The sequence below is a fragment of the Schistocerca cancellata genome, chromosome 3 (assembly GCF_023864275.1).
Source record: "Schistocerca cancellata isolate TAMUIC-IGC-003103 chromosome 3, iqSchCanc2.1, whole genome shotgun sequence".
NCBI classification, from domain to species: domain Eukaryota; kingdom Metazoa; phylum Arthropoda; class Insecta; order Orthoptera; family Acrididae; genus Schistocerca; species Schistocerca cancellata.
In genome coordinates this window covers 132,385,554-132,412,335 of record NC_064628.1, presented here as the reverse complement: position 1 = coordinate 132,412,335, position 26,782 = coordinate 132,385,554, and the positions used below count along the sequence as shown (strand labels likewise).

Sequence of the window (26,782 nt, the reverse complement as noted above, 5' to 3'; positions counted from 1 at the left end):
ACAGCTGAGTGCTGTGTTGCTTTATGTGGCGTGCTATCCTATGTAGACAGTTCAACAGCCCACAGTTGGTGTGGCACCAGGGCATTGAGTGTACTAATCAGTGTTGTGATTGTGCCTTTTTATTTGCAGACACACATGTTATCTTTCCACATTGGACTTTGCTAGATGATTGACAGTGCCACTAATAGTTCTGTATTTGTATACAGAAAATAAAGCTATTTCAAAGTATTTCTGATCAAATAATTGATTTGTATACAGTTCGCTATGAAATAGTGTCTATTAGGCAATTTCGTATTTTTGAATTTTTTAGGTCCCTAACTATTACTAGCACTGTCAAGAAAGACACAAAGTCAACACCCACCACAGTAGTGCAAATTTGTATGCCTACTAGCTGTGCAGATGAGGAAGAGGTTGAAAGAATGATTGCTGAGTTTAAGCAGAAATTATTCAAATAGTTAAGGGAAATGAAACATTTGCAGATGTGGACTCTGATCCTGATGGTGAGGCCTGGATCAGTTGAGTGAATCAAAAACTATTGAGTTTCAAAGAGAGCATTAGGTAATTACTGTGTGGAACAGGGTAAGGAATAGTTTCGAGATATGATATAGTAAAGGCAGTTGAGGACCAGGCAAAAAAAAGGGCCCAGTAGAAATCCTTGTACAACATATGAGATACTGAATCTAATTGGAGGAAGGTGAAAATATAAAAACAAACAACAAAATGAAATCCAGACGTCCAAAATATGAGATTGACAGGAGTGCAAACTGGTAGAGTGTGATTAACTAGATTAGAAATGCAAATTTGTGAAAGCTTGCTTGAATATGAGAATTCTGTCGGAGATGTCAGTGTACTTGCAAGACCAACTGAATGGATGAATAGTGTCTTGAAGAGAAAAGAGGTTATAAGATGAATGTCGGTAAGTGACTTAAATCGGGTGATGCTCATAGAAATAAATTAGGAAATGAGACACTAAACGTAGTCATCGAGTTTTCTTATTTGGGCAGCAAAATAACTGATGATGCTCGAGAAGAGAATGGCAGTATTATGAAAATAATGAATTGCTACTCACCTATTGCACAGTTAGTTTAACAGCTCATGCGTCAAAGTTGCCGACAAGAATAATATACAGAAGAATAGAAAAAGGAATTGAGGATCTGATAGATGATGATTAGTTTGACTTTAGGAAAGGTAAAGGCACCAAAGAGGCAATCCTAATGTTGTGTTTGATAATGTAAGCAAGACTGAAGAAAAATGAAAGTACTGAGAAGGAGCAGAAATTAGTTTAGCCATAAACTTAACACAGAAATTGGGTGGAACAACCCCAGCGAAACCAAGACCCGTCACATATCGTGTACTGACAGATAAGTACTGTTGTACAATGCATGGGGTGAGTGTAAAAATATCACAGGCGATCAGTGGAAGGTATCATTCATGAGGTGCAAAGTGCTACCACTAGTCCTGCCACCTCAATAACTGTTTGTAGGGAGTTAAAAAGAGAGGGGTGCAGTGATCAAACGGCTTCTCTTAAGCCACATATTTCTGTAGTCAGTCCTAAGTGACAGGAGGTGGTGTGAAGAGCGAAACTTCTTGCCAGTGGATGACTAGAAACAAGTGATGAATTATGCTATACCCTGTGGCACTCATACAGAAGGGTTGGGCTTTGGCGAATGTCTGAAGAATGTTGTCTGCCATCATGTGTAGTGCTAACAGTGAATACAGAAATGGTGGTGTTACAGTATAGGGTTGTTTCATGATTAAGGTGTGGTCTCCCTGTTACTCATGAGAAATGTTACAATCAGAATGTTACGAACACATTTTGCACTGTGTACAATACAGAAACAATTAAGAGGCAGTGATTGTCTGCTTCAGCTTGATAGTACACCCTCTCATAAAACAGCATCTGCGAGGCAATGATTAGTGGGCAGTAACATTCTGGAATTGACTGGGCTGCACAGTGTCCCAACTTGAACCCAGTGAACCTTTAGGATGAGTTAGAATGTTAACTTCGCTCCATACCCCTGTGTCCACCATCATTATCTTCTCTGGTTTCAGCTCTTAAGGAAGAATGTCCTCCACAGACATTCAGACAATCACTGCAAGTGTTCGCAGCAGAGTTCAAGACAACATAAAGGCAGAGGGTGAACACACTCCATATTAATGCCCACTTATAGGTGTCCAGATGCTTTTGATCAGATATTGTATAATGGCGAGACAAATTTCAAAAACCAGATTTTAGACTGTAAGGTATCTCCTGGGACTCTGGCCATAATTTTTACTTCTATATCTACATGTCCAATCTGCAGCTCACACTTTAGTGTGTGGCAGACCTTTCATTGAACCACTTTCAGACTATTTCTCTACCATCCAATCCTCAAATAGTGTGCAGGGAAAATGAACACTTAAGTCTTTCCAAGTAAACTTTAATTTCTCTTGCTTCATTATGATGATCATTTCAGGTCGGTGTCATTAAAATATTTTCACATTCAGAGGATAATGTTGGTGACTGAAATTTTGGGAAAATATCTCACCACAACGGGAAAGTCTTCATTTGAATTATTGGAAACCCAACTTAGGTACCACATCTGTTACACTTTCCCCCATTTCACAATAATACGTCCTCTGGTATGGATCCCATACCGTGCAGCACTGTTCCAGAAGACGGCAGACGAGTAGTGTATGTAGTCTCTGTAAGAGATCTGTTGCATCTTCTAAATCTTCTCCCAATAAAATGCAGTATTTGGTTTTCCTTCCCCACAACATTTACTATGTGATGTTTCTTATCTAAGATATTAATAATTGTAATACTCAGGTATTTAGTTGAAAATACAATTAGATAGATAAAAAAATCTACTCATCAAGTAGACAGCAGGAGAAAACATATAAAAAAAGTTGAGGCAGTATGCAAGCTTTTGGCGTCAGTGGCTCCTCGTTGTGGTGGAATGAAATATGCAAGCTTTCAAAGCCAGTTGCTCCTCCTCCTGGTGGAAGGGGAAGGAAGAGGGATGAGGGAAAAGGACTGACAAGGCTTAGGAAACGGGGAGAGTTACAGAAAACTCGCACAGAACCCTGAGTCGGAGGGGACTTAGTGGACGGAATGAGAAGGAAAGACTGGTTGTTGGGAATTGCACCGGATGAGATTTGAAAACCTGGAGCTTAAAGGCAGAATAGAAGTTAATAAGTAAGACAGAGATTACTGCCAAAACACCTAGCAAAAGTTAATAAGAGCGGAAAGCTAAATTCATTGTGTGCGATAGAGGTGGGAGAGGCAGAGAAAAATAGACAGGTTAGAAAATGAAAGATATAGAAAGTGAAGAAAGGACTAGTTGCTGTGAAGAAATTCTGAGACTGGAGAGATTAATGTAAATTAAGACCAGGTGGATGGCGAGAACCAAGAACATGTTGTAATGTCATTTCCCACCTGTGGAGTTCTGAGAAACTGGTGTCTGTGGGAAGAATCCAGATGATAAGTGTGATGAAACAGGCACCGAGGTCATGACTGTCAGATTGTAGAGCATTCTCTGCAACAGGATACTGTGTTTTGCAAATACATATTCCTTGCCTACCGTATTTACTCGAATCTAAGCTGCACTCAAATCTAAGCCGCACCTGAAATTTGAGACTCGAAATTCAAGGGGAGAGAAAAGTTTTAGGCCGCACCTCCGTATCGGAACAAAGTTGGTCCATTGTAATATGAGACACAATTTAGGTCGAATGAATGACGATACAGCTACAGTAGTTTGGTTCGAGTCGTAAGCTTAGCAGTTAAGCTTTACCAGGTAGCCATTGCTATGCGTCAGGCGATCGCTTCCGTCAGTATTTATATGGGTACCCTTCCTTTTTCACGTGCTTCGTCTGGTTTGAATCGATTGCTTATTTTGCTTTGATCTGATAAGTGCCGTTTTCTTTATTATAGGTGTTTACGCCACTCTAAGCTGAAAATGCATTACTGCACTGTGTCGTGCACTGTTTGTTGCATTCTGATAGTGCATGTTTACGGCCTGTCGCCGCTCGCGGCATGGCTTACTTTTGTGCGCGCTACCGCCGCTTACAATTAAAAAAAAAAAAAAGAGAGAGGAATCGTCTCATTAGCGAAACAATGGCAAGAGACTGCTATTTGTTGTTACTTACACTGCTGCTTTCTTTGATAATGATCAACAAGAACCAAATAATAGACTGCGTATGATAGAACATTTTCTGAACAAGAGTTAGGCGAAAATTTTTCTCCGTTTGAAAATCTTTGCGGCCGCTTCTTTAGTACATCAAATTCTGCACAGAAATTAGTCATCTTAGATTTAAAAATCTAGTCAGTTGCCCTGCTTCATTTATGACTGTATCGCTATTAGGCATAAAAATAATACGAATATAAACATGACACGATACATATATTCTTCCGCGTTTGCTGTTGTCTCTCTCTAGTTTCGTAGATTATTAGGCAGACAGGATTTAAATGAGATAGCAGCAAACACGAAAGAATACATGGCAAAATGTTTATGTTCGTATTATTCTTATGGTGAAGAGAATAGTGCATGTGATTCACATTTCATCAGGTTCCTATTAGCAATCATCTCTTCTCACAGGTAGGAAAAAATTCAGAACGTAGAGTTGGCCATATTGACAAACATCCCAAACAGTCTTCCCAGTCGTATTTTCGTAGTACATTGAAATTCTGCTACATTCGAAGATGAACAATACGGAATTTGTATTTACTTCGTTGGATAATGTATGAAAATGGTCGAAACTCGGGGCGGAGAAAAAAAAGCTCGTCTTCCACCTTTTTTTAAAATTTATTTATTGACGCAGAGGTTCTGGCGCCAGTATTTATCTTTGTGTCTACAAAGCATGCCTGTGTAGCGCTACATATATTCGACGGCAGAAGTTAGTTGTGGCGGCACCTACTAACATTTTTCAGAATTTCCGCTTGCTTTGCACTCGATTCTAAGCCGCAGGTGGTTTTTTGGATTACAAAAACAGGAAAAAAAGTGCGGCTTAGATTCGAGTAAATACGGTATTCCCATTCCACCCTAACTGGTGACCTGGTGGTAGTCATACCAATGTAGAGAACCAAACAATGTTTGATACTATATGTTTTGCCAGGTACAGGGCTGGCGTAAGTCATGGTAGGAGCATGCGTAGGACAAGTGTTACAGCAGGGCAGTCACAGAGGAAGGAGCCATAGGGTAGAGAAATGGGTGCAGATGGGCCATAGGTTTTGTTAGTAGGTTTAATGTGAACAGAAGTGTGTAGCTGGCCCTCATTGGGGATGAGGTCAACATCAAGGAAAGTGGCTTTGGATTCTGAATAAGACCATGTGAAACTTATTTGTGAGAATTTTAGCAGATCGGCCTCACCATAAGTCCACACGACAAAGATTCATCAGTGTATTTAAACCAAATCAGGTGCAAAAGTTGGCATGGGAAGGAGCCATCTCATCTCGTGCGGCCATGCCCCTGATCTGTTCATATGTTTGTTCCTCACAGGTAAAGTATTTGTTGGTAAGTATAAAGTTGATTATGGCGAGCAGGAAGGACATCATAGGTTCCGAATCAGATGCACGCTGGTTATGGTAATGTTCAGCAGCAGACAGACCATGAAAAGGAATATGTTGGTATAGAGGGAGGCAGCATCAATATTGACAAGCAAGGTGTTTGGTGGGAGTGGGATGGGCACAGATTTCAGGTGGTCCGGGAAATGGGTGGTGTCTTTAGCATAGGTATGGTGTATACTGGCAACACACAATATCTTGTTGCATAGCATGCTCTACATCATGACAGTCATGATCTCAGTGCCTGTTTCACAAGACATGACATCTGGATTTCTTCTCGACACTAAGTTTCTCAGAAATATGGAGATGAGAACTGGCATTATGACATGCCCTTTGTCCTCACTGCCCACCTGGTCTTAATTTATGTTAATTTTTTCAGTCTCAGCATTTCTTCTGAGTAACTGTTCCTTCTTTCACTCCCTTTTAGTTTTCTATAGCCGGATCAGAATCACAAAGTGATTGACAATGGAAGCACATTTGAGTGTGGAAGGGAGTGGTGTTGCTAGTGTGTGCATGTGCATTCTGCTGTAGCAGCAACAGCTGTGGTTCCTTACTGGACTGCTTCTCATGCTACCTTTTAATGTGCAGTGTTGAGTTCGATTTACAGGATCATTATATCCTTTTGGCTTAATAAACGCACTCCCATGTATAAAATGATGCCATCATTCTATTATATCTCAACAAAAGCAACAAGAAGAGCACTGTTTTTACAGTAATGTATGTTAAAATGGATCTGAGTTGCTCATGAAAATACTATAACTAACAACATTAAAATAATATAGACTGCTCGAGTACTTACTTTCACTGAAGTGTGTATGCAGAGTGTTATACTTCTGCAGAGGGGTATTCCTTAATAATGAGATGAGATTCATTGTGCAACTGCAGTGCACACCATTCAGTCAAAAATACGAAATACAAACACAAAAATAACGGCAAATTAAGGCAGAGGGTAAATGCCACTTAGTTCAGAATCACTTTCTTCCTCGACACTGTCATTACCTCAGCTCTGGTCCATGGATGAGGCACTGGAATTCTTCAAGGTAAATTATGTTTTCTACATTACTCGACATTCACTTCAATTTTCCACACTTCTTTAACAACCATTTCTGTGTGGCATACCGTATTTACTCGAATCTAAGCCGCACTTTTTTTCCGGTTTTTGTAATCCAAAAAACCGCCTGCGGCTTACAATCGAGTGCAAAGCAAGCGAAGTTCTGAAAAATATTGGTAGGTGCCGCCACAACTAATTTCTGCCGTCGAATATATGTAGTGCTACACAGGCATGCTTTGTAGGCACAAAGATAAATACTGGCGCCAAAACCTCTGCGTCAGTAAATTAATTAAAAAAAAAAAGATGGAAGACGAGCTTTTTTTTTTCCGCCCAGAGTTTCGACCACTGCATTTTCATACATTATCCAAGGAAGTAAATACAAATTCCATATTGTTCATCTTCGAGTGTAGCAGCATTTCAATGTACTACGAAAATCCGACTGGCGAGACTGTTGGGATGTTTGCCAATATGGCCAACTCTACGTTCTGAATTTTTTCCTACCTGTGAGAAGAGATGGTTGCTAATAGGAACCTGATGAAATGTGAATCACATGCAGTATTCTCTTCACCATAAGAATAATACGAATATAAACATTTTGCCATGTATTCTTTCGTGTTTGCTGCTATCTCATTTAAATCCTGTCTGCCTAATAAACTACGAAACTAGAGTGAGACAACAGCAAACGCGGAAGAATATACATATCGTGTCATGTTTATATTCGTATTATTCTTATGCCTAGTAGTGATACAGTCATAAATGAAGCACGGCAAATGACTAGATTTTTAAATCTAAGATGACTCTTAATTTCTGTGCAGAATTTGATGTACTAAAGAAGCGGCCGCAAAGATTTTCAAACGGAGAAAAATTTTCGCCTAACTCTCGTTCAGAACATGTTCTGTCATACGCAGTCTATTATTTGGTTCTTGGTGATCATTATCAAAGAAAGCAGCAGTGTAAGTAACAACAAATAGCAGTCTCTTGCCATTGTTTCGCTAATGAGACGATTCCTCTTTTTTTCTTTTTTTTTTTTAAAGCGGCGGTAGCGCGCACAAAAGCAATCCATGCCGCGAGCGGCAACAGTCCGTAAACACGCACTATCAGAATGCAAGCAAAATAAGCAATCGATTCAAACCAGACGAAGCACATGAAAAAGGAAGGGTTCCCGTATAAATACGGACGGAGCGCCTGACGCATAGCAATGGCTACCTGGTAAAGCTTAACTGCTAAGCTTACGACTCGAACCAAACTACTGTAGCTGTATCGTCATTCATTCGACCTAAATTGTGTCTCATTTTACAATGGACCAACTTTGTTTCGTTTTGGAGGTGCGGCCTAAAACTTTTCTCTCCCCTTGAATTTCGAGTCTCAAATTTCACGTGTGGCTTAGATTCGGGATTTTTTTTTTTTCCTTTATTTTGAGTCTCATTTTTCAGGTGCAGCTTAGATTCGAGTGCGGCTTAGATTCGAGTAAATACGGTACATTATTTCTTGACTTCTATTGTGTTATTTGTGTCACTGCTTCCTCTAATAGTCTTTTGTTTTATTTGTTGTTGTGTAATTTTTAATTTGTGCTCAAAACATTTTGATGGCATTAAAGTGGCAGTGGTATGGTAGAAGCCTAAGGACGCTGTGCCATGATCTCTAGCTGCCTCAACCACAACATACTGTTGGAATTGTGGTTTATTTTTCTTTACTATTTCCGTGAGCTCCGCCTTGCATAAATCGTCCGAAATTTTCAGGTTGTGGCATTTCAAACTTTCAGCAATATCGGCTTTCTTCGTTGCCATCATTGGAGTTTTATCTTTAATTACAGAATGGTACATGGCATTATCCGTTACAGTGACAGGCGGCTGATTTAAGTTTTCCAGCAGTTGCCTCTTGAACCACTTCAGAAAACTATCGTGGTGCATCTCCTCTGTAGTCCTTTGTTTTCCTCGATGTGTAAATGAGGAGACAGTTACGTACGAAACCAGATGCAGTTCCAGCATGCAAGGCAATACTTCTTGCGCCCTTTCCCACCGGAACAGCAGAACTTCCATACATGCTATCATCTGTCCAGTGTTTTTTGACAGCATGACTGGCATTTATCCAGGTTTCGTCAAGCCACACAGTGTCTTCAAACAGCACTTTAACTATAGTTCTTAAAAATCAACAATGCCACACTGCGGTGTCACCTCCCTCCATTATAATTTTCCATCCATTAATTTTTTTTTATACCAAAAACTGAGGGCTCTGACAACCATTAACAAAGACATTTTGCTGCCTCTGAATAATTCTGCCTCACAAGGAGTACTGCACAGTTTTTAATAGTTGGATGTTCTTTTCTCATATATGTGGTGATGAACAGCATCTAGTTCAAAAGAGTCCCAAATTTATTACATGTGGTTCTGTCCTTCTATTCTTCCCGGGTGTCTGCTGTTTGGCTGATATAGGCTCTTCCACTTCTGCACAGCATTTATCCTTACAAATTTTGACGACAGTATTTTTGTGTATCTTCAAGGTGTCTGCAGTTTTTGCTACTACATTCATTAGAGACAAAAGAGTAGCTCCATTGTCTCTCTCTTTCTCGAAATATTCTCACACTGAGCACACAAACTCACATGCCTGGTCATGAAAAACATGAGTAGATCGCTGAACTTTCTGTTCAGCTGCCACACGTTTTTGCACACTTCTACTGCAAGCTTCAGACATTCTGGAGGGCAAAATAAACTCGCTGCAAAGAGAAACAAGGCACACAACAAAATGGACCACAGCTGTTTCTGTTGCCGGCCATGAGCGTTATCTACAACTGGCTACAGTAGCCACTACCAGAAGTAGCAGAGAGATCTATCTGACAATGGTGAACGGAACAGGAGGTGCAGCCATCCGCATTCTGTGGTTGGCTGTTGCTGTGGTAGCAGCCCTGTGAACAGCTAGCTGTCAATCACTTTGTTATTCTGATCTAGGTGTAACTTTTTTATTTTCTGACCTGTCTATTCTCTATTTTCTGACCTATTCTATTCCCTCCTTCCCCTGCCTCTTCCACATAAACAGCTTTTTGCTCTTGTCTTGTCAGCAACCTCTTTCCTGCTTATTACCCTACCTATCACCTTTAAGCTCTCAGGTTTTTGAATCTTGTAAGATGCAGTCTCCAACAATCAATCTTTCCTTCTCATCCCGTCTGGTAAGTCTCCCCTGACCTGGGGATCTGGATGACTTTTTTTGTCACTCTCCCAACTTCCTGAACCTCGCTAGTCTTTTTCCTTCATCCCTCTCGCTTCCACTTCAACCCATCTACCAGAAGAAGGAACCGCAGGCTCCAAAAACTGCAAAAACTGGAACTTTGGTATGTGTTTGCCCCTGCCCATGAAAATCCTATTATAACTTGTAATGGATCTGGGAGATGTAATTTTTTTTACCGTATTTGTCGATACCGAATTGTAAATGTTTTCTTATATTTTTGTCAGGATTTATTATAATTTGTCTTATTATATGTTAATTTACTTCTGTTTTTGAGAGTAAAAGCATATTGATTACTATTAGAAAATGTATCAAAGAATAGCAAAGAGACTGATTACAAGTGGAAACTTGTGAATTGTGTAAAATATCTTTGACGTTGGAGTCGTCTTTGACTATAGTCAGTCGGCAGCTAACTCTTGGTGTGTGTTGACGGAAGAACAATGTGAAGGTCGCCGTCATAAATAATTTTGAATTATGTTACTATTATTTTTGTATTAACTAAAAAGAAGAAACTACATTTGAAGAAACTGTATTTGAAACACCAAAATGAGAGAAACACGTTGAACCACGTCAATTCTGCAGCCGACAAAGATGCATTGTGGAATCATACTTAGACAACTGAAGCCAAGACTAATATCGCCTAGCAAACGTCTAACGGAAAAGGTACTGTCACGAAATATGGCAAATTTAAGTAAATAAAAAATAGTGAGCATATTTTCAACTTGTGTCTCAGCCGGGAAACCATATTTCAACTGGGGACTGTAGCCGGGCACCAAACCTGAAAAAGGGAAAAAAGCAAGTTACCTTACTCAGAATCGAAATTTTAAACAATAGAAAATCTGCCGCCCTTAGAGCAGCCATTCAACGCTCTTCCTAGCAGCCCTGTCCTGTCCCCATCATTTTTCTCAAAAACCCAAAGACAGCACTGCATCTTCCTCCACCTCTACCCTGCCATCCCTCCCCTTCCTCACCCGATGCCTTCTCCTTACCCTACCACTCACCCCAGCAGATTAGTGGTCACATCAGACGCAGTTGCAACCCACTGTCGGGCCCTGGTGCATGGAGACAGTGGCCATGTGTGGGTGAGTTGGGCTAGTGTGAATGTGTGTGTATTTTCTATTTCAGGAGGAGGAGCATTTTTGTCCAAAAGCTTAAATGTTAAGCACTTTTTTTTTTTTTTCATTGTGCCTGTCTGCATCTCAACACCGCTTCTATGTGGTGAGCAGAATTGAAATTTTATTGCATTTGCTCACAGAATTCAACTTGCAGAATATTTTACTAATATCTAGATCCCCATTCAGCATCATATAAACTGCTTCCTGTTAGATTCTAAAAGTACACACAATTTATTGATAAATGTAGTGAGATTTCTCTTCAGTCATCATCTGTATTCCAAGGTTGAATTTTTTCTGTTGACCCAATCCTCTTTTGTGTTAAAGAGTTTTTCTCTTCTCTGATTTTATTAAACCTGTGATTAAGTGTTGCTTTGGTAGGTAGTCACAAAAATCCTATGCCATACATTGATACGTGTTCATTCCTAACTTAAAATCATAAGAAAACCATTGTGCAGAAATACTTTCTGATAAACATTATTTCACATGCACAAGCATGATGTTGAGGTGAGGATGAATACTTCAGTCCTAAACAGAGTTTATTTTATTTATTTATTTATTTTTTTCCTAGGAAAAATTAACTGAAGAGCTCAGAGACTCAATGAAGAAGTCTCGCAAAGAATCTGAACTTAATACTGTAGATTCACAAATTCGAGGCCTTGAAACACGGTTGAAATACTCAAAAACTGACCGTGAGAATACGGTAAGTTAAGTTCATTTACTGTCATGGCAACTGTATGCTTTGTAAGTTGTCAGTATTTTGTAAGTAGAAATATAAACATCACTTAGCATTGGTCTGCTTTTGGTTTTTCAGATGAAACAAATCAAGCAATTAGAAGTAGAACTTGCTAGTCTGAAAACCAAATCTGAGAATTTTGGAGTAAGTATTAGAGTTCATTGCATTCTTATAATATAGAATATCACTTAATGTTGTTCTACCTTACCTCAATGTGTGACATTTTGAAATGTCTGTAAATATATATTATGGTTCTCAAATACATGTTTTTTTGCAGCCAACTATTGCAGAAATTGAAAGAACAATGCGTAATCGTGACCAGCAAATTCAAGAAATTAAAGAAAATATGAACAATGTTGAAGACATTGTATTTGCTAGCTTTTGTTCCCAGATAGGGGTAGCAAACATTAGGCAATATGAAGAACGAGAGCTCAGGTAATGTCACCTAGTAGCTCATGGGTGACGTTGAAACCACTCATGAATCACTTCTTTTCTACGTTACATTAGCTGATTATTTTTCATTTTTGGAATTTTTTTGTATTATTAATTTGCGTTTCACTAAGGAAATAGGTAATAAATAAAATGGATGTACACATGTACATTTTTTTCATGCATATCTCTTCGCTGTCTGTCTGTCTCTCTCTCTCTCTCTCTCTCTCTCTCTCTCTCTCTCTCTCTGTGTGTGTGTGTGTGTGTGTGTGTGTGTGTGTGTGTTTTCAACACACAGTGGTAATTCCTTGGAGCAATTTCAATAGATTTGTTACTCATCGAAAATACTATTTATTTAGGCAAATAATGGAAAAGATAAAGGTAACACTCACTGTGTGCTTGAAGCATGCCTGTTAGGGGCTTTATGCCTGAACTATACAGTTAGTTATTCACTTTATTCATTATTTATATTCCACCCAGGACTCCCCATGTTCATATTTACTATTTGGACAGGAGTGTGTGTTAAGACATTCCTAAAACTTCTAGAAATGAGTTTGAGAGTATGTACTGGGAGACACACAGGTAGCTGAAAACAACAAAAATGAATCTGTAGTTTTCTGGGTTGTTAGGCTGACAGGTGAGAATGATGATGAAATTTTACCCTTAAGGATAGATGTGGGTTTGGGAATGGAAGGATATCACATGTAAAGATAATTTAAAACAATCAATATTCATCCTTGAATTCTTTTACAGTGGTGTGCTGAATATCGTGTTCTCTGATATCAAGCTGTGTCAGTTGGAAACTGAAAAGATTTTATTCAACCATCAGTATTGTTGTCAGACCCACAGTTTTTGAAGCTATTTGGTGAACTCCTGTTGACATTTAACTTCAGATTCAGCAATACAGAACCTCAAGATCTTTAGAAACGTTTTTACGATGCCTTTATGTTCTAAGGAAAAATGCATCTTACATATGGAAGCACATGTTTACAGATAGAGTATAGAGTTGCAGAGGTGGTCTCCCCCCCCCCCCCCCCCCCACCACACCACCCACACACACACACACTTACTTACTTTTGTTCTTACTCCTTGAGGTGAACTTAGTGTTGTTTCAAAGTAATATTTTAGTCATATGAATATAATAGAGGGAAACATTCCACGTGGGAAAAATATATCTAAAAACAAAGATGATGTAACTTACCAAACGAAAGCGTTGGTATGATGATAGAGACACTAATAGGATATGTGTGTGTGTGCAAATGTATACCTGTCCTTTTTCCCCCTAAGGTAAGTCTTTCCGCTCCCGGGATTGGAATGACTCCTTACCCTCTCCCTTAAAACCCATATCCTTTTGTCTTTCCCTCTCCTTCCCTCTTTCCTCATGAAGCAACCATGGGTTGCGAAAGCTTGAGAATTTTGTGTGTGTGTGTGTGTGTTTGTGTTTGTGTTTGTTAGTGTCTCTATCAACATACCAACGCTTTCGTTTGGTAAGTTACATCATCTTTGTTTTTAGATATAATATTTTAGTCAATTTGTTAAGAACAGTTTGCTTTATAATTGTATCATACTTAAAAGTTTAAAAAGTGTGTATATAAAATACATGTGTTTTGCATTAAATACACATTTAATTAATTTTTCTGGCTAATGTAAGAAAAGAAATTTGACCAACATTGCTAATCAATCACTCTTCTACAAACACTGTATCACTTCCATGTAATTCACATTTTTTGGATTCTGTTACAGAACACAGCAAGAGAGAATGAAGAAAAGAATGGAATTTGAAAATCAAAAGAACCGCATACTCAATCAGTTAGAATTTGAAAAAACTCGAGACACCAGAAGTAAGTTGGAAAAATTGACACAGATACAGAAATAATTTCGTACATAGAGCTATTGATATTTTATTGTTTGATTATTTACATAAAAAGAAATGTATACACAATTTAGTGGTGAAGTAACTATGTGTGCTGGTTTATTGATACGTAATTAGCAGTAAGGCCCATTTCACATGAGCGACTTTTCCATCTAAATTGACTATTTGTAGTGGGTGCATGTAGTGTGAGGCATGTAAATCTGCCACCAGCCATGTCACAAGTGGATAAGTGATATCAGTGATTGAGTCTGGAGTTCTAAAATTCTGAGTATACCGAGGATAGAACACACACAGAAACTGGGGAATGCATCATCATCTGGTAACATCAGAAGTTAATCAGTTCTCACCTCACTCATGTTATAGTAGAGGATGCTGTGCTTTTGTCTCTTTGTAATATTTATTTTTACTGTTTACTTTGCTTCCATGACACATTGCAAAAGTTTCATGAGAACTTGATATTTTTTCTAAGTGTGTGTGTGTGTGTGTGTGTGTGTGTCCTCAAAACTAAAAACAGAAATAGTATGTAGATTTTACAGTATATGGAAAAAGGGAAAAAAGCTACATGGAGCATAAATAGATTAAATCTTTTATTAATGCAAATGGTTTCAACAGTGAAGTCAGTACTGTTGAAAGAGAGAAGTAATTTTAATTGTTATGAAGACAAGTGAGGAATATACTGTAGCCCCTTTTATCCAACCTGCAGCGACCAAAAGGACAAAATCAGACTTGTTACTGTATACTTAGAGGCATTTAGACAGTCATTATTCCCTTGTTCGAGAGTGAATGGAACAACAGAAAACGTAATATTTGATACAATGAGAAGCACTTTTTGCCATGCATTTCACATTTGTTTGTAGAGTATGGATGTAAATATAGATGAGGACAGAGGAAAAAGTAAAACCATACTCTGTACAGCCTTTTAAAAATTATTTGATGCATTTGTATGTATCTATTTTCCCAAGCAAATATACGTTGTTCGTTTGAAATTTTACATGATACTTTTAACGTCCCTGCATTTCTTAACAGTGTGGAGAACTTATTGTACAAGTTGTCAAGAACATCCACTTTGAATTTCTTGTATAACAGCTAGCTCCTTATTGCATTTATTACATTTTGACTTTCTATAGGGCTAATGATCCCTCATAACCTCACTTTTGCTCTTGAGTACTGTCAGAACATGCACAGTTTTGGCACTGACATGTAAACACAAATGGCCACCTCTACCAAGCAAGTCTCATTACATTGTATAATAAATATATCAGCAGGACTACTGTGGAGAGTTGCCATTAATAGTCTATTGAAAAAAGACACTTATTCATGTCAAAGGGGCTTAATTTTGCCAAAGTATACCGAATAAATCTGTGTTAACCATGCACAGTACTGCTGGAGAGTAGAGTCCTGTGTGGTACTGTCTTTGTCAATAGGGGAGTGCTTCTCCATGACCAGACAGCGGGTCTGTGGCAGATGATGGGAGAAATAAGTTATGGGAAATTTGTGTCTCCTGTGCCTTCTCTCTCCAGTCCCTTACTACATCTCACGTAACTGCTACTCTAGACGAAGACCTTTCAGCTGAAAGCTTAAATGTGTACCAGTCTTTTTGTTGTGCTGTGACTCAATATCTCCTCTTGTGGTGAGTAGCAATTTTTGCTTTCCATAATATTGTCATTATTCCATCCTGGATTTTCTGTTGTTTGACTTGGTAATAATTTTCTGTTTTTCATGTTTTAATTTTTGATGAATAACTATTCAGGTTACATAATAAGGGTTTGTGTTGTATAAGGACCTGCCCTCTGGCTTTGTACAAATATGTATTTTGTAAAGTTCGTCGTACAGTCATCTCGCTATATGATATGTACTAAGAAAAAATCATGATAATACCTGCATGAGAATAACAATATTATCAGTCTATGGATAATGTGTTTGTGTTGTGCAGAATATATTTCCATTCATGCTTCTAAGTACCACCTGCCACTCTCAAGACTAGTAAGCTTGACAGTCTATTGGTACTTGTAATCAGTGAAGAACACGTGAAAGAAAAGCTATCCCTCCATGGTTGCTAAAGTGTCTTATAGTACCTCATGGCCCCAGGACAATAGATAGGGATAGTGAAAGAAAATATAATGTAAAGTAAGTAGTATAGTTAAATCGGAAAAATTGTTATACAGAAACCAAAATATGGAGTAATGTAATGATCAGCTCTGACCTTTTAGGTGTCATTTTACCAAGTTCACACATATTGTGAACCCCCTGAGGTCAATGGCACATTAGTTCAACCACTGTGTGACTCGTCATCATCATCATCATCATCATCATCATCGTCGTCGTCATCATCATTTAAGACTGATTATGCCTTTCAGCGTTCAGACTGGAGCATAGCCCCCCTTATACAGTTCCTCCATGATCCCCTATTCAGTGCTAACATTGGTGCCTCTTCTTATGTTAAACCTATTACTTCAAAATCATTCTTAACCGAATCCAGGTACCTTCTCCTCGGTCTGCCCCGACTCCTCCTACCCTCTACTGCTGAATCCATGAGTCTCTTGGGTAACCTTGCTTCTCCCATGCGTCTAACATGACCCCACCATCTAAGCCTGTTCGCCCTGACTGCTACATCTATAGAGTTCATTCCCAGTTTTTCTTTGATTTCCTCATTGTGGACACCCTCCTGCCATTGTTCCCATCTACTAGTACCTGCAATCATCCTAGCTACTTTCATATCCGTAACCTCAACCTTGTTGATAAGGTAACCTGAATCCACCCAGCTTTCGCTCCCATACAACAAAGTTGGTCGAAAGATTGAACGGTGCACAGATAACTTAGTCTTGGTACTGACTTCCTTCTTGCAGAAGAGAGTAGATCGTAGCTGAGCGCTCACTGCATTAGCTTTGCTACACCTCGCTTCCAGTTCTTTCACTATGTTGCCATCCTGTGAGAATATGCATCCTAAGTACTTGAAACCGTCCACCTGTTCTAACTGTGTTCGTCCTACTTGGCACTCAATCTGTTTATATTTCTTTCCCACTGACATTACTTTCGTTTTGGAGATGCTAATCTTCATACCATAGTCCTTACATTTCTGATCTAGCTCTGAAATATTACTTTGCAAACTTTCAATCGAATCTGCCATCACAACTAAGTCATCCGCATATGCAAGACTGCTTATTTTGTGTTCACATATCTTAATCTCACCCAGCCAGTCTATTGTTTTCAACATATGATCCATAAATAATATGAACAACAGTGGAGACAGGTTGCAGTCTTGTCTTACCCCTGAAACTACTCTCAACCATGAACTAAATTTACCGTCAACTCTAACTGCTGCCTGACTATCCATGTAAAGACCTTTAATTGCTTGCAAAAGTTTGCCTCCTATTCCATAATCTTGTAGAACAGACAGTAACTTCCTCCTAGGAACCCGGTCATATGCCTTTTCTAGATCTATAAAGCATAGATACAATTCCCTGTTCCACTCATATAAGCTAAAGATCTGGTCCTGACAACCTCTAAGAGGACTAAACCCACACTGATTTTCATCCAATTGGTCCTCAACTAATACTCACACTTTCCTTTCAACAATACCTGAGAAGATTTTACCCAGAACGCTGATTAAAGAGATACCTCTGTAGTTGTTACAATCTTTTCTGTTTCCATGTTTAAAGATTGGTGTGATTACTGCTTTTGTCCAGTCTGATGGAACCTGTCCTGACTCCCAGGCCGTTTCAATTATCCTGTGTAGCCATTTAAGACCTGACATTCCACTGTATTTGATGAGTTCCGACTTAATTTCATCCACCCCAGCCGCTTTATTGCACTGCACTCTATTGACCATTTTTTCCACTTCCTCAAATGTCATCCTATTTCCATCATCATTCCTATCCCAGTCTACCTCGAAATCTGAAACATTACTGATCGCATTTTCACCTACATTGAGCAACTCTTCAAAATATTCCCTCCATCTGCCCAAGGCATCCACAGGATTCACCAGCAGTTTTCCTGACCTGTCCAAAATACTAGTCATTTCCTTCTCACCTCCATTTCGAAGACTGCTAATTACACTCCAGAATGGTTTTCCAGCAGCTTGACCCATAGTCTCCAACCTGTTTCCAAAGTCTTCCCAAGATTTCTTCTTGGATGCTGCAATTATCTGTTTGGCTTTGTTTCTTTCTTCAACATAACTTTCTCTGTCTACCTGGGTTCTGGTATGTAGCCATTTTTGATACGCCTTCTTTTTCCTTTTACAGGCTGCCTTGACTGTATCATTCCACCAAGCTGTTTGCTTCATCCTACTTTTACACACTACTGTTCCAAGACATTCTTTAGCCACTTCTAGTACTGTGTCCCTGTACCATGTCCATTCCTTTTCCAATGACTGTAATTGACTACATTCAACTAACTGGTACCTTTCTGAGATCACTGTTATGTACTTGTGCCTGATTTCCTTATCCTGAAGTTTCTCCACTCTTATCCTCCTACATATGGACCTGACCACCTGCACTTTCGGCCTCACAATCCCAATTTCACTGCAGATTAAATAATGATCAGTGTCATCAAAGAATCCCCTGAATACGCGTGTGTCCCTCACAGCCTTCTTGAATTCCTGATTTGTTATTATATAGTCAATGACAGATCTGGTTCCCCTGCCTTCCCAAGTATACCGGTGAATGTTCTTATGTTTAAAAAAAGGAGTTTGTGATTACTAAGCCCATACTGGCACAGAAATCCAAGAGTTGTTTCCCATTCCTGTTGGCCTCCATATCCTCTCCAAATTTACCCATAACCTTTTCATACCCTTCTATTCGATTTCCAATCCTGGCTTTAAAATCACCCATGAGCAGAACACTGTCCTTGTCCTTTACTCTAACAACTACATCACTGAGTGCCTCATAATGACTATCCATCTTATCTTGATCTGTCCCTTCACAATGCGAATATACTGACACAATCCTAATTTTCTTGCTAGACACTGTCAAATCTATCCACATCAGTCGTTCGTTTACATTCCTTATTGCAACTACGCTGGGTTCCATTTCTTTCCTGATGTAAAGCCCTACACCCCATTGTGCTATTCCTGCTTTGACTCCTGACAGGTAGACCTTGTATTCTCCCACTTCCTCTTCTTTCTCACCCCTTACCCGAGTGTCTCTAACAGCTAAAACGTCCAGCCCCATCTTACTTGCAGCCTCTGCCAGCTCTACCTTCTTCCCAGAGTAGCCCCCATTGATATTAATAGCTCCCCATCTCATTACCATTTGTTTGCCAAGTCGTATCTTAGGAGTCCCTGGTTTGTCAGTTAGAGGTGGGACTCCGTCACCTCCAAAGGTCCGAGGCATTTTGCTCTGATTGTTGCCAGCATCATATTTAAAGTACCAGGGAAGCAGGTTGCTAGCCTTACTTGCCCCGAGTCCCATTGGGTCTTACCCCTAACGGCTGAGGGACTAACCGGTGGATTTGGTAGTCTTTGCCGTATGAGCACAAAGGCGACCACGACTCAGAATATGTCCGAGATGCCCAGACTTATTCCAAAGTAACTGGTAACCCGACTGTCGGGACCACTTACTTGGCCACTCATACGTTGCCCGTGGTTCATGAACTAGGACATGACTACAGGAACACACACCATGAACCACTGTGGATTTAAAAAATGTATCTAACGATGCATTTCTGGATACATCAGTCAACCCACATACTTCATTTTGCTTAATATAGTTTACTTCAAATCTCCCCCTTTGTTTGGATTTCCACAAATATTTAAAGTCACCGTAAGCTGTCAAATGCTGTTTAAATATAAATGAGCAGCTGAACTTCAGCTTTACATAAGTTATCACTTTCTTAAATGTCAATACTAAGTCATTTGTACTTAATCTTATGAAAATAAACACCAAGTGTTAATAAACAACTAAAATGTTCACAATTATTTTGAAATTATTGACTAAAATCTGCCACATCAAGTTTTCCACCAGTTTCATTTCCGTTGCACATTAAAATCAAATAATTTTCCCCAGACAGGTTGATCAGCTACAACATCTGATGAAAGAGGTGTGTTGATAAAATGCCATAAAAAAATTAGTAGACTCTTTTAGAAGTTTTGAATTCACTCAAGATTTATTGTTACAACAGTGCATGTGGAATACATGAAATGACTACATTTACAGATCAATAGCACAAATGATTCAGAGGTACCGTATATCGACCCATGCTGAAATGCCCATATTATTTTATGGTGTAGCTTCCACGAGTGGCAATGTGGACACTGAATCTGCCATCCAGTCAATCGTACAGATGGCGAATAGTGTCCTGGGATGTATTATTCCACACAAATTCAAGCTGTTCATGTAGTTCTGTAAGAGTTGTTGGTCGATGAGTTGCGAGAGTCCCTTCTCATCCCATCATATCCCACAGGTGCTCGATTGGAGACAAGCCCAGAGATTGTGCCGACCAGGGAAGTTGCTGCACATCTTGCAGAGCACGTTGAGTTTCACAGACTGTGTGGGCAAGCATTATCCTCTTGGAACAACACATCACCTTACTGTTGCAAAAACAGCAAAAGATTAGGTCTGATTACATTCTGCACATACCAAGTGCTGGCTAGTGTCCCCTCCAGAAATACCAAAGGTGAACAAGAGATCTAGCTCATCTTACCATTGACCATAATGTCTGTGGTGGGGCCAGTTTGTCTTGAATGAATGCACTCTGCGAGACAGTGCTCACCATGTCTACATTGTAAGCACAAATGACCATCACTTGCATGCTGGCAGAATCTGCTTCAATCACTGAATACCACACCACACCATTTTATCTTGCAAGTGATACTCTGATGGCACGAATCAAGTAATGCACATTGATGCTGTGGCTTGAGTGGAAGACAGGCTAGAAGTGTGCATGCCCGTAGACCCGCAGCCAAAAACCAGTTTGAAACAGTCTTTCTGGATATGACTGGGCCCACAAGCTCTTCTATCTGTGCTGTGGTAGCTGTACAATCTGCCACTGCTGCCCTTAAAATCTAACAATCCTGACAGTCATCTGTGCTGTGTGGGCATCCTGAACCTTGCCTTTGAGTGTGAGAATGTTCACGTCATGCGCTTTTGTCATAGTCATACTGTCCGCCCTCACCCATAACTTTACCTCGATGACCAACTATTTGAAGCAGTGGAGACTTACCACTTCTTGGGACTGGTTTTTGACACCCAATTAACTTGGCTTCCCCATCTTCATCAGCTTAAGGATAAGTGCTGGCAGCCTCTTAATGTTATTTGATGCCTGAGCCACACCAACTGGGAGGGGCTGGTCGTCTTTGCTGCAGTAGCTGTACAAAGCCCTTGTACAGTCCGATATTGAGTATGGGAGCCTGGTGTATGGTTCAACATTGCCATCCACGCTGCAGCTGCTGGAACCTATCCAACACTGTGGAGTTCGGCTCGCAACGGGAGATTTCCGAACGAGCCCTGTGAACATCCTCCTTTTGGAAACTGGCATTCCTTCATTGTGGCTCCGGCAGCAACTAATACTTGCAAACTATACTGCCCCCATTCATAGCTCGCCCCGTCATCCAAATTACCATCTCCTTTTCCCTAACAGAGTGATCCATCTCCCACAACAATTGTCCAGAACTGGGTATCTGCTTCCGTCTGTGTATGGTCAGTTCTTACTGAACTCAACACTTTCCCTCTACCTAATGACTATCCAGGTGTCTGTTTATGCTCTCAGCAACAGTGGACATTCAGTGACCATTTGGACTCTAGCATGTGTCGGGATACCAGGCAATGAACTTGCTGACAGCCTGGTCAAACGGGCTACTGGTAAACCAACTCTGGCGATTGGCCTGCCGGAGACTGATCTCCGATCGGTCTTCCACTGTAAAGTTTCGTGATCTGGGATACTGAACGGCACAGCCTCTGTACACCAGATAAACTCCGTGTTATCAAGGAGACAATGAACATGTGGTGGTCATCCATGTGAGCCATTCACAGGGACTCTGTTGTCTTTTGCCTGCTCCGCATTGGCCATACTTGGGAACACAGAATCACCTCCTCTGTTGCAAGGACTCACCTCATTGTTACTGTGGCTCTCATATGACTGTCATCCACAACTTGTTAGAGTGCTCAATTTTAGCCACTCTGCTGCTCTATCTACGGTGTTGGGCGACAGTGCCTCAATGGCTGATTTAGTTTTAAGTTTTATTCATGAGGGGAGGGGGGGGGTGTTTCATCACACAAACTAAGGAGGGGCATCTGGCCTTCTCTCTCAGGCCTCCACCCTTCCTCCGTTTTACCTCTTTGTCACTCTTTTTTTGCATTTTGTTTACCTTGGTGTTTGTCTTTTCCGTATGTGTATTCATCTCACCTTGTCTTTTAGGCCAGAAATTTTAGTGTGTTGCAGAGTGGCTGGCTCATCCTTTTTGATTCGTATGATCAGCAAGCCCAGGCCGTCTGCTTTATGACTTTAATACTGCCTCTATGTTTCCTTTTAGTGTACTATGATTTTAACACTTCCTCTGCTTTTCCTTTTAGTGTACGTTTTCCCCTTTTGGTTCGCTTCTTTTGTTTTCTCTTTCGGTGTGGTTCCCCATTAGTCTTACACCCTTTTACTTTCCCCAACTCCTTTTTGGAGTTGTTTTACCTTGAGACTTGTTTGCATGAAGAAAAAGGGGTCTGATGACCCTGTAGTTTTGCCCCTTTATACCCCAAGCCAACCAGCCAATGTTCACATGATCACTGATGCCAGCATTGTTGCACAACTGATGCAGCACATCCAGCTTGTGTGGCATTCTTCAAAAGGACCATCCCGCCTGTTGGTAGGCCACAATTTGATCCCTTTCAAACTAACTCAGCTGGCGGTAGGAAGCACAAGTGCATCTCCGTGGCATGGTTAACTGTTTGTTTCATTTGTTTGCAGCACACTGAGCCTTCTGGCTATGAGTGTTCCCTATTAAAGGGTAGATGCAGATGGTGCTCTGGTAGCTGTGCCACTACGCTGTCTGTTGGCAGACAACAAGTAAACCATTACGAATACATCTACTATCCCCCAGGTGGCATATGCCATCCTCAGATCTAAATCGATGTTGTCTCTCCAGGTGTACTTTTTTTTTTTTTTTTTTTTTTTTTTTTTTTTTTTTTTTTTCTGGGAGTGTATGTTGTTAATGCTGCAGGTGTGCCATACAATTAACCAGGGCCCTGTTAGTGTGAATTGTGCTTCTGTGAATGTCTATGTGTTTTCTGTTTTGGAAGGAGGATCTCTTTGTCCAAAAGCTTAAATGTGTAGCAGTCTTTTTCATTGAGCCCTTCAGCAACTCAATGCCTCCTCTGTGTGATGAGTAGCAGTCTATCCTTTCCACATTGTTGTTACTTCATTCTGGACTTCCCATTGTTTAATTAATCACATGAAAGTTTTATCATGGTAGAATGCTGTTGTGGTCTTCATTCCGAAGACAGGTTTTTTGCTGCGCTCTGCACTATCTTGTATTCCGACAGCTTGTGATCTAGTGGCTAGCATTGCTGCCTCTGGATCACAGGGCCCGGGGTTCATTTCCCAGCGAGATCGGGGGTTTTCTATGCCTGGGGATTGGGTGTTTGTGTTGTCCTCATCATTTCATCATAATTGGGAAAGTGGCAAGACTGGTCAGTGCAAAGATTAGGAATTTGAACAGGCGCTGATAACCATGCTGTTGAGTGCACCAGAAAGCAAACATCATCACACACTATCCTGTGAAAGCCTCCTCATCTCCGAATAACTACTGCAACACGCATGCATTTGAACTGAATTACTGTACTCATGCTTATATCCGATTCTACAATTTTTATCCCCCGCACTAACTCTCATTACCAACTTCACTGTTTCTTCATGTCTACCGAAAACTTCTTTTGTCATTTAAACAGCTTCTCATCCATAAGTCACTTCCATATAAGGCTATATTCCAGACCCTCAGCAAAGACTCCCTAATACTTAAATTTATATTATCCTCTCCACCTCAATCAGCATTAGCTATTTTCGTGCCAAAGTAGCAAAAGTTATCTTCTAGTAACTATTTGTCCATGTTATTTGGACTGTTGAGCTCCTTGGCTGTGGATAATGATATTTTACTATAAAAATACAGCGACCAGCCACTTTTTTTTTTTAAGGCATTTTATTTCTGCGAATATGCATTTCAGGTTTGCACCCATCTTCAGCTGGCAAATTACATGTATCTTCAGTTTCTACAGTGGTACAATATCGACAGCAGTTTGGATGCTGCACCTGGCCTGTGCAAAAGCAACAATTCCAATCATTTACTTCAATTTCGCGAGTTTAAAGTTACGCACTATCAGTTGTTCATTTTACTTACATTCTCCTCTCCTTGTTTTTTCTTGGCCTTTCTTCTTTTTTGTAGCAGCACAAACACTTTTTGACACGTATTTTACACAGGCGCACTGCATTCTCCGCCGTGTTGTCGAATGACAGCCTTCCCCCCCCCCCCCCCCCCCCCCCCCCCCTCTCTCTCTCTCTCTCTCTCTCTCTCTCCCTACATACCAGCAGTTTATCTATGGACAGAGTTACATTTTACGAAAGTTTTGAGGTTCTAGCTAAGCTACTGTTTACTAAACATTGACTTGGGTGATAGAAGTATTCTAAGTACGATGTATACTAGGCTGTTTTTTATTTTTATTTTTGGTTACTTAGGCAGTATTGAAGATAATAAACTAACATAACACATTTATACAAAGCAGTAATTCATACATTTACAAATAACAAAGATAGAATTAAGATTTTTATGTTGTTTATTATTACATGCATTTGTTGGGTTTATGTTATTTCTTGATTGTGCTTAGTAAGTGGTTTGATAAGTAGAGTGTGGAAATTTTTCAGAAATATTCGGTTTGGTAACTCTGTTTGGTCATTAAGTATGTCAGAACGGGATGCATGTTTATGTGAATAAATTTCGATATCTTCTAGGAGGTTGATTCTTTTTCCTTTGTTGGCTAGGTGGAGAACTTGTAGGTTATGGGATATATCTCTTACTTGATGTTCTTCTGCTACATGTTGGGCAAATACAATAATGGTTACAATCCAAAATTAATAGATGAACTAAACTCTAAGATAAATCCCCACATAACCAACAACAATAACAAAACAGCATTAAAGAATACCACAACAAAGCCAAAAGAAAAATATGTAAGCTTGCCATTTGTAGGAAAACTGTCATATAAAATAGCAAACCTGTTCCGAGGAACATATCAGAATCAGCTACTATACAAATAACAAAATAAAGGACAAAGCTATCCATAACATTAAAAATAATACCAAACTGTACAATCAATCAGGAATATACAAACTTAACTGCAACTCATGTCCAAAAACATACATAGGCCAAACAGGTAGAAACTTCAACATACGTTTTCGAGAACACGTGGATGCTCTTTGTTTAAAAAACTTAAATAAATCCACATTTGCCCAACATGTAGCAGAAGAACATCAAGTAAGAGACATATCCCATAACCTACAAGTTCTCCACCTAGCCAACAAAGGAAAAAGAATCAACCTCCTAGAAGATATCGAAATTTATTCACATAAACATGCATCCCGTTCTGACATACTTAATGACCAAACAGAGTTACCAAACCGAATATTTCTGAAAAATTTCCACACTCTACTTATCAAACCACTTACTAAGCACAATCAAGAAATAACATAAACCCAACAAATGCATGTAATAATAAACAACATAAAAATCTTAATTCTATCTTTGTTATTTGTAAATGTATGAATTACTGCTTTGTATAAATGTGTTATGTTAGTTTATTATCTTCAATACTGCCTAAGTAACCAAAAATAAAAATAAAAAACAGCCTAGTATACATCGTACTTAGAATACTTCTATCACCCAAGTCAATGTTTAGTAAACAGTAGCTTAGCTAGAACCTCAAAACGTTCGTAAAATATAACTCTGTCCATAGATAAACTGCTGGTATGTAGGGGGGGGGGGGGGGGGGAAGCTGTCATTCGACAACATGGCGGAGAACACAGTGCGCCTGTGTAAAATACGTGACAAAAAGTGTTTGTGCTGCTACAAAAAAGAAGAAAGGCCAAGAAAAAACAAGGAGAGGAGAATGTAAGTAAAATCAACAACTGATAGTGCATAACTTTAAACTCGCGAAATTGAAGATGATTGGAATTGTTGCTTTTGCACAGGCCAGGTGCAGCATCCAAACTGCTGTCGATATTGTACCACTGTAGAAACTGAAGATACATGTAATTTGCCAGCTGAAGATGGGTGCAAACCTGAAATGCATATTCGCAGAAATAAAATGCCTTTAAAAAAAAAGTGGCTGGTCGCTGTATTTTTATAGTAAAATATCATTACCTTCTAGTAACGTCTGGAAATACGGGGTGAGTCAGGAGGAAAACTACACGCTTTGAGGGGTGATAGTATTAGTGATTCTGAACAAAAAACTTCATATGGACATATGCTCTATTCTGAATGATTTCCGAGATAGAACATATTTAATATCACTTTTGAACATTTTTCTTGAATAACTCAAAAACCGCACCCACCAGCAAAAACATGCCAGAGTACAAAATTAAACTATATTAAATTTCCTACAAAGTAGGTCCTATTCATTTTTTTCCCTCTAGAACTAATGGTTTGTGTAAAGAGAGCATGAGAATGTTGAAAAACTCGCTCGACAATCATGTGCTGCAGCTTATGTAGTTTTTGTAGGCCAGTTTGAGATAGTTTCCAGACTTGATAGACCACAAGTGTCCCATATCAAACAGTTCGTCTCAATTTGCTACCTTAATATACTACCCGAGTTGGCCTACAAAAACTATGTAAGCTACAGTGCATGCA

At 39.6% G+C, this 26,782-nt stretch overlaps 1 protein-coding gene across 2 annotated transcripts in view; it reads left to right on the top strand.

Annotated features, from left to right (window-relative positions):
* LOC126174751 (structural maintenance of chromosomes protein 1A) overlaps nucleotides 1-26,782 on the top strand; it is a 196,559-nt gene that overhangs the window by 106,298 nt on the left and 63,479 nt on the right. For both annotated transcript variants that reach the window (XM_049921073.1, XM_049921074.1), the window contains exons 13-16: nucleotides 11,496-11,627; nucleotides 11,739-11,804; nucleotides 11,938-12,095; nucleotides 13,833-13,930. In XM_049921073.1, coding sequence (XP_049777030.1) covers nucleotides 11,496-11,627; nucleotides 11,739-11,804; nucleotides 11,938-12,095; nucleotides 13,833-13,930 — 454 coding nt within the window. The remainder of the gene's footprint in view (nucleotides 1-11,495; nucleotides 11,628-11,738; nucleotides 11,805-11,937; nucleotides 12,096-13,832; nucleotides 13,931-26,782) is intronic.